This window comes from Hyperolius riggenbachi, chromosome 3 (genome assembly GCF_040937935.1).
Source record: "Hyperolius riggenbachi isolate aHypRig1 chromosome 3, aHypRig1.pri, whole genome shotgun sequence".
Taxonomy (NCBI): Eukaryota; Metazoa; Chordata; class Amphibia; order Anura; family Hyperoliidae; genus Hyperolius; species Hyperolius riggenbachi.
Genome location: NC_090648.1, coordinates 202,875,480 through 202,889,815, shown reverse-complemented (window position 1 = coordinate 202,889,815; position 14,336 = coordinate 202,875,480). Strand labels below are relative to the sequence as shown.

Below are 14,336 nucleotides of genomic sequence, written 5' to 3'. Positions count from 1 at the left end.
ATGTTTTATTTATGTTTTTATACAATTTCCTTATGATACATTATCACAAATTCTTTCTGTTTTAAGAAAGCAAACTTTTGTTTTTCTTATGATATATCAAATGTTACATCGTAAACTTCAATAGTAGGCAATAAACTCTCTTACTGATAGCCAAATTTTACTGTTCCACATGTTTAATCGTATTTGGGATTATGTATATCTGCTAATGATCAGTCAGTTTAGGGAGAGAAAACATGCACTGGTGAAAACAAACTGAATAAAACAAAAGGACCTTTGCTAAACTCACTACAGGTGCAGCAATGTTGTCTTGAAAACAGAAGGTTTTCACATGGCTTGCTTTCAACACAATTCCAAAAATAACCAGTGTAATCCTCATTTTAAAGTGAACCTCCGGACTAAAAATCGACTCAGCAGCACTGAAAAGGCCTGGTGTTTCTTTAACAGTATCACAGCATCAGAACTTTGTTTCTCTTATCCAAGCCTCATTTTTAGCTGCACAGAAGAAAACTGCCCGGGCTTTTTTCCCCTGATGCTGTGCAAAGCATGAGGGGATTTCTGATGTTGTTGCTCTCGTTCTGCTGTTTTGGTGCAAATTATTTTTTTTTACATTTTGAATTTGACATTTGAAGCCTAGTGTGTGCAGCTGGGAGGAGTTATCAGGAAACAGGACAGTTGGAACTGTGTCATCTGCTCCTTGTCACCTCCTTTCAACCAAAAAGATGGCTGCCCCCATGACAAAGATGGCAGCCCCCATGAATCACAAACATTTGCCTGTTCTTTTAAAACAGGGTGGGTAAAAAATTATATTACCTATCTATTCTAATTAACATAACTAATGTAACTTAATGACAGTATGTTTGTTTAGGCTGAAGTTCCCCTTTAAGGCGGTGTGTAGAGTCATGAAAATCATTCACACCATTTGTATCCCGGTCTGCTTGTGTTTAGCACAAATACAACCTTAAGGGCTGGGGCCCACTAGCGCTGGCGGTTAGAAAAGTGCTGCAACATTGGAACCTTATTGGGGTGGTACCACAACAGCATTGCAATTGCTGAGTGATCTCAAAAGCGCTTCCTGCAGCATTTTTGCCATGATCCTGGAGTAATATTCAAGGCCACTAGGGGCAAATGGTGATTGCTCCAAGGAATAGCACTGAAAATCGTGGTTTTTCACAGTTTGGAATCCACAAGTGATTTTCAAATTGCATCTGCTAGTGGTCCTCAGCCCGTAGGTATTTCCCTCTACTTGGGTAAGTACCCATCGAGGCACATTTGTATTGCTGAAGTCCCAAAAATATATAATCATTTTGAGATTAACCCCAGAAATATATTTCAAAAAAGTTTGAAAGGGGCATGTTTACTACTGTGTTGCACCACTACTTCTTTTAACAACACTTCAAGCCTAATTTACAAGGTATTGCACTTTGCGGTAATCACCTAAGTACCTAGTGAGTGGCATTGTAATTGTCTGTATCATTACATACCCCATGTTGGTTTCTTACTCTGTACAGCACTATGGGATATGTTGGCACTTTATAAATCAGTAATAATCATCATAATAATAAAGTGTAACGATTGGTGTAGCAACACAGACGTCTGGTTATTGTGTGATCTGCAGTATCACCAATAATTTAGACACTATACCTGATTATGTGGTGAGCTGCAGAATCACCAATAATGCAAGTATAGCTAACTGGTATACTGAAGAGTATAGTGCTTGGTGCAACTGAGTAACTGATCAGTTTGACAAGACCTCACCAGAGGAGCTGGTGGGTACTATCAGTAGAACCTCACCAGTGACAAGGGCTCACTGGTGAGTGGCGTGGTCAGACAGACTAGGTTCGGCAACAGACAGGCAGGTACAGTACAAAATCAGCAGGCGAGGGAAAAGAGATAAATCAGGCAGAGTCAGCAACAGAATCAGATGGGCAGAAGTACAGAAACGATAAGCAAGAGGAAAGTCAGAAGTGAGCCAGAGTCATACACAGAATATCAAGTAATATACAATAATATAACAATCCTAGTCTTGTGTGAAATCCCCGGTTTCCTCCCGGATCAAAGCACACCGGATACTGTCTAAGGTCTGAGCGCTAACACGAAGTATTCGCAACAGCAGACAGATTTCGAGTGATTCCCGAAGGCTTAAGAAGCAGAGCAGACCCCACGGCCGCGCCCACTACATTCAACCAATCAGCAGCGCCGTGAGTCTCCTCTGAAGTCAGCCGACCGGCAGGTCAGCTGACGCGCCTCCTCCCAGCATAAAGGTCCTGTCTGTGCGCGCGCCCACGTGATACAGCAAATCTATGAACTACTGACAATCCCGTCCTCGCCGTGCAAGACGCCGGAGGAATGGGTGAAATGCCTGACAAGGAAACCAAGGCAGCTTCGGAGGCACTCTGACTGCCCGCGGCTGCAATTTCAGGGAATGTTACATACAGTATATGCTGCCACTTCACAATTCACCAGAAACCAATTCCAGACCTTTCCTGTCCACCTGTGGCAGTTTATTTCAATTAAAAATGAAATATTATTAAAATAAAAAATAATAAAATTGTTGTCCTTTTCTTTTTAATCTGTCATTTGTTATACTGTGTATATATATATATATATATATATATATATATATATATATATATATATATATATATATATATATATATATATATATATATATCAAATTCATTTTTAAGCATGAAATAACATCAACAGTTTATTCAAATTAAATCAATTTTTTTTTTTTTTATTCTGTCATTTTCTTTTTTTTTATCTACATCTTCTTTTCTTCTGATCTGTATTCTTGTGTTTTCATCTTTGTACTACTCATTTTCTACAGTTTATAATTCAGTTTTCTTCTCTACATTTGTGAGCAGTGATTTTTTTATATATATTTCTATTGTATCCTTTAATTTTCATCAGTAAACTTTCTTCCTCTTTGATCTTTAAGTTCTATTCTTTTATTTTCTACTGTTTTTTCCGTCTATTTTTTTTTTATTCTTCTATAATTATAGCAGCATGTTGTGCACCATCTGTCTATATCACAAATCACCACTTAAATGATCAGGAGCCGTATCTTGATTTTCTGCCAGGTCTTGCCATTGGTCCAGAGAGTGGACCATAGATGGGAAAATTCAAATAACCAGTATTTGCAACCCATTGTTTGTTGCTTCTTCTTATCGTTGTTGGACCAGGTTGCTGGCAAAAAATTCAAAATGAGCATATATTTTATGTAACATAACAAATGTTAACGCTTAGAAATTGTCTTATGTGGTCATTCCTCATTTGTTTAGTCGACTCTGACTCTTTCTGACCAACTGTATGTCTGCATGCCAGATGTCTCTGCCAATCATTGTTTCTTTCAGCTGTTGCATAGGCATGTTCATAGCTTCACATATGCGGTCTATCTATCTAAGCCTTTGTCATCCTCTTCTTCTTTTACTGTTAATGTTTTCTGAGCATAAAGGATTGATTACTCCAAATAATCTGATTTTCTCATTATGTGACCAAATATTTGAGTTTTAATAGTAGCCCTTTTAGTGAACACTCTGGCCCTCCAGCCCTTTATGTGAACACTCTGGACTTATTTCTTTAAGTATTGACTAGTTAGAACTTTGCTTTCTCCACACTCCACTACTACATTAATGAAATGCAATGATTTGCAAATGATCGCATTCTTTTTTATTTAAATTTTACACAGCATCGCAACTTTATTTCCATAAACTGGGCTGTAGGGGTAAAATGAAATTGTTGAAGACAAATGAAAACATAGCTTTTTTTTCCAACGCAATTATTATTAGCAGTTAATTAAAATTTAACCTGAGAAGCCTGTTTCAAACAATGTCTCTCATGTGAATCAGAATCAATGTATTTGGCCAAGTAAGTTTGCGCTTATAAGGAATTTGACTTGGCAGTTGCTTAACACAGTGTTTCCCAACCATGTCCTCAGGGCCCACCAACAGTGCATGTTTTGTGGAAATCCACAGAAGTAGATAATCAGCTCTGCTTAGACACTGATTACCCCACCTGTGCATGTTTGTGGTTTTCTGCAAAACATGTACTGTTGGTGGGCCTTGAGGACAGGGTTGGGGAACTCTGACTTAACAGACGCAAACAAAACAATACAAGGACAGACAGTATATATATTACAAGTCAAGAACAGTATGTAAGTTCTAGTCGCAGTGAACACAATGAGAAGTTTTAATTTACAGTTCTGCGCTGAATGCTTTCAAAACCTAGGAGATCTAGCATGGCTTTGCATTAAAGAGAGTCTGAAGCCATAATAAAAACAGCTTTTTACCTTATATTCTACATGGGCATGTTTGCCCCTGCTAAAACGCCGCTATCCCGCAGCATAAAGAGGGTCCTTTACCCCCCATATCCCCCCTTTACCCCCCATATCCCCCCTGCAAAATCCCCGACTTTGTTGGTCGTGGATTTTGCTGCCCTCTAGTCTTCCGTGTGAGGCAGGGCTATGAGCTGCAGCCCTGCCTCACACGTGTCTGTCAGCGGCGGATCTCCACCTCTCCCCCACCCCTCTCAGCGAAGGCAGACTGAGAGGGGAGGGGGAGAGGCGGAGATCCGCCGCTGATAGACACGTGTGAGGCAGGGCCCTGCCTCAAACGGAAGCACTCCCCGGAGGTAGCAGGCGGGATTTGGGGGGTAAAGGACCCTCGTTATGCCATGGGATGGCGGCGTTTTAGCAGGGGCAATCATGCCCCTGCTGAATATAAGGTAAAAAGACATTTTTATTATTGCTTCAGACTCTCTTTAAGCATGGCTACCACCTGAGGCAAAAAAACGTTTCTTTTGTCTAGAACCTTTAGTTGCAATTGACCAGTATCTTACTTCTGAAGGCATGAGCTGGAAGATGGAGTGACCAGGGTAAGGGTCAGAGGCAATCTTGGTCGCTCTCTTTCTGTACCTGCTAATGTAAAGATCTGCAGGGAAAGTAAACTACATCTTTTACATCCTATCCTTTCCGCTGTTTGGATGATGCGCTGTAGTCTCACCTTTTCTAGTACTGAGCAAGAGCCATACAGTTATAGATGATCTCATGATTGATTCAATGATTACAGTGAAGAGATGCACCATTAATTTTGGAGATAGGGCAAACTTTTTCAGCTACCGTAGGTGGTACATCCTCTGTTGCGCTTACTTGATGATAGTGACAGTATTGTTGTCCCATTTTAGGTTGTTTGGGATTGTGGACCCAAGAAACTTTAATGACTCTTCCCAGGTTATTGTAGATCCATTTATGGTTAGTGGGAGGTGCTGGGGGGGGGGGGGAGAGATCTCCTAAAGTCTGTGGTTTTAAGAGCATTTAGTTCCAAGTTGTTGCTGCTGCATCGGGAGGAAAGCTGTCCCACTACATGCCTGTATGCAGACTCGTCCCTGTTTTGTATGAGATCAACTACTGTTGTATCATCTGCAAACTTCAGAACCCTAACAGATGGATCTGTGGAGATGCAGTCACTGGTGTACTGTGAATGGAGCAGTGGGGAAAGCACACAGCAGTACTGACTGTTGACAAGCTTGATGTGTGTTTCCCAAGTCTAACCTGCTGTCTCCTGTTGGTTAAGAAATTAGTTATCCATTTGCAGATGGATTCAGGTATATATATCTGGGAGAGCATGCTGTGTAGCATCAATGGTATTATGGTATTACATGCAGAGCTGAAATCTATGAATAAAATCCTGGTGTAGATTCCCAGGGTGTCTAGATGCTGTAGTACATAATGCATACAGATGTTTATGGCATCATCTACAGATCTATTAGACCTGTAGGCAAAGTGCAGAAAGTCTAGCTGGGGATCTGTGTTGGATGTCAGATAAGCCATTATCAGTTTTTCAAATGCTTTCATGACTAATGATGTCAGGGCAACAGGTCTATATTCATTTAGGCATGTAGGTTTTGATTTTGATTTTTTAGGAATTGGGACTATGGTTGAGCATTTAAAACAGGCAGGGATCACTGAGAGTTCCAGAGAGGATTTAAATAGGTCTGTAAATACAGGGGCTAGTTGATCTGCAAAGAACTTTAAACATTTCGCAGAAACATAGTCTGGGCCAGCTACTTTAATATTTTGTTTTTTTGTGGATGGTAATGTAAGAATAGTAAGTAAATACTTACATAATAATTTGGGCTGATGATTTGGTATACCTGTTTAACAAACTAGCAAATACAATGACAGACTGACTACTATAGTCTAATGTACTGTACATATAAGGTAATTTACATAACATTATAGATGAGAAGCAGGCCAAATACTCACCAGGAATATGAAATGAACTGAAAACTCCTTCTCTTAGACCATTTGGTAGTTTAATATTTCAGTGAAGTAGCAATAAAATGTTTGTAGCAATTTCAACTTTAAACCGAACAAATTTAGAAAATAAATGATTCAATGGAGAGGAGAGGAATTCCGGCTGAAAGCCATCAGATGCAAGGAATCCATGCTGCTTTTGGCTTTGTGGCTGCAGTCAAGCATATGCCTTTTTGCATGTAACAAATGACCTTTCAAACTCAAATTAACAATAACCATTTGGTGCGCAAGGATAACTCTAAGTTACATTTGAATAACTAAGCAAAGTGAGTTTCTCAGTTAGGTGCGATTTAAATTTTGGTCCTCTTAAGTGATGCAATGGAGGACTTTTTTAAGCATTTCTTAGTTAAAGTATGTACTCTCCATTTAAGTAGCATGGGCAGCATCTTTATTTTTTTTTACTAATGTGATTGACTCATTCCTGAATTTTTACAATTGTTATTAGGAATATCACACAAAGGTAGTTAACCTCTCTGGTGGCGCATTTGTGTCTGGATTTATGGGTCTAAAAGTGGTAAATGTTTTTGAAGAATGTTAGGCCTCCAATTCTTAAGTCTTAACTCACCAAAATATACCAGAATAAAGGCCTGGTAGACATCCTGCTCTGGGTCATAAGTGTAGATACAAAATGTATGAAAATGTATTATACAAAAAAAGTGGAAAAAACACACAGTTTAACCACTTCACGTCCCTGGGGTTTTTCCCCTTAAAAACCAGAGCAATTTTCAACATTTCGCACTCCTCTCGTTCATTAGCTAATAACTTTATCGCAACTTATCACACATAAATGATCTATACCTTGTTATTTTCAACATCAATCAGGCTTTCTTTGGGTGGTACCTTTTGCTAAGAATTATTTATTTTGTATGAATTTTAAAGGTAATGAGGGGAAAAATGAAAAAAAAGTAATTATTTCCCAGCTTTCAGACATTATAGTTTGAAAATAATAAGTGCTACTGTAGATTAAACCCACACATTTGATTTGCCCGTTTGTCCTGGCTATTACAGTGTTCAAAGTATGATCCTAGTACAATGTATAGCGACAATATATTATTTGGAAATAAAGGTGCATTTTTTCCATTTTGTGTCTTTGGTATTTCCTTCAATTCATGTGGCACTTTTTAATCCTCCACCCGCCCCCTATTTAGCCATATGTGCCTCTTTATATCCCCCTACCCCATAGTTGGCTAGATTTGCCTCTGTACCCCTAACCAGCCCCAGATGTGCCTCTGTAAACACCCCCCCCCCCCCAGTTAGTCAGACCTGTCTGTTTATCCCCTGCACACCCCACCCACCATAATTAGCCAGATGTGTGGTTTTCTTTTTTTTATTACCCCCCCCCCCCCCATGGATAGCCAAGTGAGTGCCCTTTATCCCCCCATTGATAGCCAGTTGTGTGCCCTGTCATTCAAATGCCCCCCATGGATAGCCAGGTGTTGGTCCCCTTTAAGACACCCTTATCACCCCCAAATGCCAGGTGTGTCACCCCCCAGCAGAGTAGGGCGCAGGGAAGCATTAGAGGTAACAAACTCTCACCTGACCTTGTTCCACCGACGATCACGATCTCCTCCCCGCAGTACCGCTGTCAGCCTCACTATGCTGAATGGATCGTGTCCCGGCTTGATGACATCATCAAGCCGGGACCCGACTCATTCAGCATAGTGAAGCTGACAGCGGGACTGCAGGGAGAGGATCGCGATCGCCGCAGGAACAAGGTCAGGTAATGATTGTTAATTTGTAATGCTCCATGCTGCCCGATCGCAGCATGGAGGGGGAGGGGGGTTATTACAGGGGATCGGGCAGGGGGTTGGGGGATCGGACCCCCTGGAGGTTTTCTCAGAGTAGTGTAGTTAGGGGGAGGGGGTTAATGAGCCCAGGCGCATGCTAGCACGCGTGCTGTGCTCATTAAATGAAGGCAACTTATAATCACGTCATGTGGCTTTCAGGAGCCACTTGCAATGACGTAATTATACTGTATGCGGAATATAAAGTGGTTAAAAGCAAGTGCAAGTAGCGGGGCCCATTATTCCACATAACTGGCCAGCCATGATAAACCACACACATATACAATACACTCCACATTCCACCTAGATGGCCATCACCTATAAGCTACCTAATAATAAGATTATAATAATGTCCATTCAGATAATAATGGCAAGCTGCAGCAATTCTATTAGTATGGCAGACAATGATAAAAGAATTTCCAAATGTCTGTATGTTCACCAAACTATATGTCACAACTTTTATAGAGGTATGTCTTCGCCATAGGTCATCACATAGTCCATTCCATCTCATCCAAAGCTCCACTAGATAGAGTATTAAAGAGAACCCGAGGTGTGTTTAAAGAATGTTATCTGCATACAGAGGCTGGATCTGCCTATACAGCCCAGCCTCTGTTGCTATCCCAAACCCCACTAAGGTCCCCCTGCACTCTGCAATCCCTCATAAATCACAGCCTGCTATGAGGCTGTGTTTACATCTGTAGTGTCAGTCTCAGCTGCTCCCCCGCCTCCTGCATAGCTCCGGTCCCTGCCCCCGTCCCTTACCTCCAATCAGCAGGGAGGGAAGGGATGCAGGCGGGGACTGGAGTTCTGCAGGAGGCGGGGAGAGCAGCAGACTGACAATATAGAGATAAACACAGCCAGCTCTGACAAGCTGTTTGTCAGCAGCGTGGCTGTGATTTATGAGGGATTGCAGAGTGCAGGGGGACCTTAGGGGGGTTTGGGATAGCAACAGAGGCTGGGCTGTATAGGCAGATCCGGCCTCTGTATGCAGATAATATTCTTCAAACCCACCTCGGGTTCTCTTTAAGCAAGGATAAGCTTAGCAGAAAACATGCATGTTAAAGCAGGAAACGGACAGCGGCCATTGATAATGCTTAAAAGTTTGTATACTACATAAGGTGCAAGTTTTGTCTCACCATACGCTGCAATATAAAGCAAGCCACTCTCAGGGATGATACAAGGTGTATTCCATCTAGGTGGCAGAGTCCATAGGTATACACCGGTTATACGCTCTCTTCAGGCCGGCTGGCGTCCCAGCACAGCTGAGGATAACAAACTCTGCGTTAGTTCCAGTCTCATGGTGCGGGTCACGCAGGCTTACAGGAAGACCTGCGAAGTGCTGGACAGATGTGGTTAGGCACCACCCACCTACGCGTTGCATGCTCTGGGCGTTTCCTCATCACCAGTTAGCATCTTATTGCATTCGGAGGCTCCCTCCTCCACATGGCACAGAGGGTGACAGCACAAACGGGGCAGTAGAAGCGTGATTCCCTTTGGACTTTATTCCCTTTGCTATCAATCTTGGGCTGGGAAGACACTTAGCAGAAACGCTAGCATTGCGGGAAAAGCAGAGTTTTTGCCTGGAATGTTAATGGGCCTCATCAAAAAAATGCATATAAAAGACACATATGCGCTTTGTATGCGTTTTACAATATGCGTTTTTAAAAACGCTGGTTTTGTTGCATATTTATCAAAAATGCATCAAAAACGCACATAATGAAAGTCAATGGTGACACAATGTAATGTGTTTTGTATGCATTCTTCATGCATTTTATATTCGTTTAAAAAAAAAGTTTTCTGATGTATTTCCACTTCCTGTTGTCTTCCTGGTGATTTGCATAAAACGCAATAGAAAAATGCATGGAAAACGCACACAAAATGCATATGTGTTTTGTATATGTGAGCCGCAAATGTGTAAAAACGCACAAAAAACGCACGTGTGGAAACAAAAATGCAAAGTTCAAACGCATGAAAACGCAATAAAAATGCACAAACACATATGCATAAAAACGCAACATTTCCTGCATTAAGTGTGCACCCAGCCTGAGGTGGCAGGCAGAGAGTAATCAAAATCCAGGCAGAGGTCAGTGCAGCCGGCCGGCAGAGAATAGTCAAAATACAGGCAAAATCGGTAATAGCAAGGCAGAAGCACTTAGCTCAGAAGCAGTTGAGAACCAAATGGCCATATTGTTAACATCCTGTGCTTTCAAATGAGCTTATCTACCATCTCTGCGATGGCAGTCAGGTGACACAGGGAGAGATCAAATTACAACTTGTGATTAGAGACAAATGAGGAAGAGTTAGACAGGCTAAACTCTTGACATGCATGCAGGCTGCATTTCTCTCTATTTACCTTCTGTGCTGTGCCTGAGATTGGATGCAGAGGGGGGATTAGACAGGCTAAACCAGGCATCGGCAAACTTGGCCCTCCAGCTGTTGAGGAACTACAAATCCCACAATGCATTTGCCTTTATGAGTCATGACTGTGGCTGTCACACTCCTGCAATGCATTGTGGGACTTGTAGTTCCTCAACAGCTGGAGGGCCAAGTTTGCCCATGCCTGTGCTAAACTCTGAGAATACACGCAGGCAGCATTTCTCTCTGTAGAAAAAAGGGGTACTTTGTACCAGGAGCAGGACCATGGAAAGCCACACCACGCCATCAGTAACAGGAAAAGGAGACATCCACTCAACCGATGCAATAAAAGTCCAATCTTTATTAATGATTAAATATGCATAACATGGCACAAACAGCTCACGTATCGGAGCCTCACAATGCTCCTTAGTCGTAGCTACATTACTCTCACAGGAGCCACATTTTATCCATAAAAGGTCAGCCCATTATGGGTGGTCCCTCCTACCACACAGGTGCTGGTGGGGGATTTAAAGACACATAACATTAGATCAATGCTGAATAGAAAAATGCACATAGTGCTCGAATAAGAACAATTTGAATCTACAAACATTAATACAATACTGTATAAACACAGCACATCATAGTACAGTCAAATTTAGGGGGAGGGGAAAGAATGGTAAGGGAACAAGGGCAAGGAAAGGGGGCAAAATGGGGGGGGGGGGGAGGGAGAGAGGAATAGAAAAGAACAGAGAAACAATCCATATACACAACTATATCAAAGATCAGAAAACAAATTTACATCCCACCTTGAATTCAGACCCTCAGGAAACCGAGTCCTGAGTTGCCAAATCCAATATGTTTCACGTTTAAGAACATTTCTCTGCTTTTACCCCCTCCCCTCCCCCAGTAGATAGCTCAACCTTCTCCACTCCCTGAAAAAAAAGAGTCTCGGTTTCCATTATGACAGGTAGCCAAGTGTTTAGAAACCTTAGAACCCCCAAAATTATCCTTGGATGCCCCCCTATAGTGCTCAGAAATCTTCTCCCTGAGGGGGCGAGTGGTGCATCCCACATATTGCACTGAACATTGTGAACAAAAAATAGTACAAATTACATTGGTAGTAGCACAATTCACGAAACCAGAAATTGGAAACGACTGTCATTTAGTATAGAAAAGTACTTCCCATCCCGGTTGAAGAAATTTACAATATCTACAGGTGGAATAACCACATCTGTATGTGCGTTTCTCTCTGTTTACCTTCTGTCCTGTGCAGCAGATATGGTCCAGATGGGAGGATCAGACAGGCTAAACTCTTAAAATACATACAGGCTGCATTTCTCTCTGTTTCCTTCTGTCCTGTGCAGCAGACTGCGGGGTCCAGATGGGGGATTAAACGGGATAAACTCTCTATATACATACATGGCGCATTTCACTATGTTTTCCTTCTGCCCTGTGCAAAAGTTCAGGTCAACTTTAAACTGTTAAACAATAAAAGATAAAAAAGTATGAGCTTCTGGAGAATACTATGCACTCTGTGGTTCGCGTTGTCACTGTTACTGTGCAAACATATCAAAACTTCAATAAAAAATAGAAAGCGCACTCTGTCTCAATAGAAACAAGGAGTTAACAGTCTCACAGTGTGTAGCCACCAATGTCCTCAAACAAGGCTCCGTTTATGATCAACTGTTGTCCAAACCTTGACTCCTTTATCTAGGAGCGACACTCACGTCAACATGCAAAATAAAATGAAGATATACACATAGCGAATAATTTTTTTTTTGTTTTAAATCAGTCCATGCAGTAGCTATGTCACTAGTGTTTGGATCCCTTTGCTCTTCACTTTCTTTTTTTGTAGCATAAATAATTTATATGAAAACAATAAACATGATGGTAATTTTACATTATTAAAAATGTTAAATGTAAATATATTTGGGTTATTTATTACAATGTACCTCAGACTAATAAAACTGATTTACTAGATGGATGTTTTCAACACAATTCTTTCTATGAAACTATAATAACTGTAAAAATAATTAACTATAAATAAATAAGTTAGTTACATGAGGACATGAATCAGTGTAGAATAAAGCAAAGTTTTACAAGTAATAGTTTCAAGAATACATTACGTGGTTATGTCAGATGTATAAATCAGCTGATCAAGTGTTAATTCATTTTGCTAATACGGAATATTTTTTATTCTAGTGCCTGGTCCCTGTGAGCCAGAAGATCTTATTGATGGAATCATTTTTGCAGCCAATTTCTTGGGTTCTACTCAGCTGTTGTCAGAGCGCAATCCATCAAAAAACATCAGGATGATGCAAGCCCAGGAAGCTGTGAGCCGTGTAAAGGCAAGAAATCAACATTTGCATTAATGTCTCTAAATGTCTAAACTTGTGCATACATTAATAGATTCCGTTACATTCTACGAGGATGGGTCAAAACAGTAATTTATGCTCCCCAAGTTGTAGTTTATTATGGAAGTGTACTAGCTGAAATATTTAACTAACATATTTTAGCTGCTTTCAAAAATAGTGCAGTTTTTATTATGTGAAGCTAAATAGTTTGACACAAACCTATTACTGCATGCATTGTAGACTATATATAAATACACACTAGACATCAATTACTTGGTTTCTTCCAGCTTAAAAGAGAACATGTTATTTTGCAGACCTAGCATAGCTTATTATAAATTGTCTGCTATTATGTGGCAACAGTTTGCCATTCTGACCTGTGTCCTATTGGACCGTAAGCAAGATTGTTAATAGGTTAGCAAATTTGCAATTGTAATATCACAATGATGAATACATACATAAAGTTTTTTTGATCCAGTCTGCAATTGACATCTTACAAAGTTTTTTTATAGTTGTGTTCATGCAGTGAAAAATATGGAACAGTAGTTCAAAATCAGCGACACAGCACTTCCCGCAGTAATTATATATAGTTCACATCTAATCCGGTTAGATAAATACAACTCCTGGCAAAAATTATGGAAATACTTTTCTCAGTTGCTTGACTTTCCAGTAACAAAACAAAGCAAAAAAAAAAAAAATCAAATAACAGATGAGACACTAAAAGTATTTTATCTAACAGCTGACTATGTAACCTAACCAAAAATGTTGAAACTAATGGCATTTTTTAGATCAAGTTGTGAAAAAATGTGGAATTGTTAAATGTTTAGGAAAAATGATGAAAATAGTCATGCTTTTCATCAACATAGAGTGATAGCACAATTATTTCCTCTACTTGATCTGAAATAAAAAGTTTTCAACAATGTTATTATTTTGTAAGGTATTTTACAAAGTAATACAATCATTTTGTGACATAACTGTGATTTTTCTTTTACTACAAAGTAATACAACTGATTAAACATCCTGCAAGAGTAGTGATTCCATATTTTTTGCCAGAAGTGCTGTGCCTGGATTTTACTTTCACTTGATTAGTATTTGCAAATGCAATGCTTTATTTACTATAGATTAAATATATTTAACAAAAATGAAAAGGTTCCTTTTAGTCCTTAAATCTTAGTGGATCTAATTTACTGTGACTTGAGCTAAGTACACACACTAGATTGATCTTGGTCGAGGCAGCCATTAAGGAATGTTTTAGCTGAGAATCTAGTATGTGTGGAGGAGACCCTCGAGGTTGCCTAAATATCCAGCATGCCAATACCCAACCGGCCCAGGACTGCATTGTTCTCCTACTCACCCCACCTGCCTGACGCCACTTCATGTACGCTGCATGTCATCCCTTCTCCTTAGCAACAGATGTGCTGCAAGCCTCTAGGCTAGAAACATGTCTTCACAACACCCGCCTCTGTGGGCTCCAGTAATTGTAAGCCAAATTGTCTTGATTAGATAAACTAGGCCTGACTGAGATACAAT

The 14,336-nt window shown here is 40.4% G+C and overlaps 1 protein-coding gene across 4 annotated transcripts in view; it reads left to right on the top strand.

The window, feature by feature from the left end:
• Positions 1-14,336, top strand: part of APBA2 (amyloid beta precursor protein binding family A member 2) — a 453,336-nt gene that overhangs the window by 279,900 nt on the left and 159,100 nt on the right. For all 4 annotated transcript variants that reach the window (XM_068275575.1, XM_068275573.1, XM_068275574.1 and 1 more), the window contains exon 6: positions 12,658-12,803. In XM_068275575.1, coding sequence (XP_068131676.1) covers positions 12,658-12,803 — 146 coding nt within the window. The remainder of the gene's footprint in view (positions 1-12,657; positions 12,804-14,336) is intronic.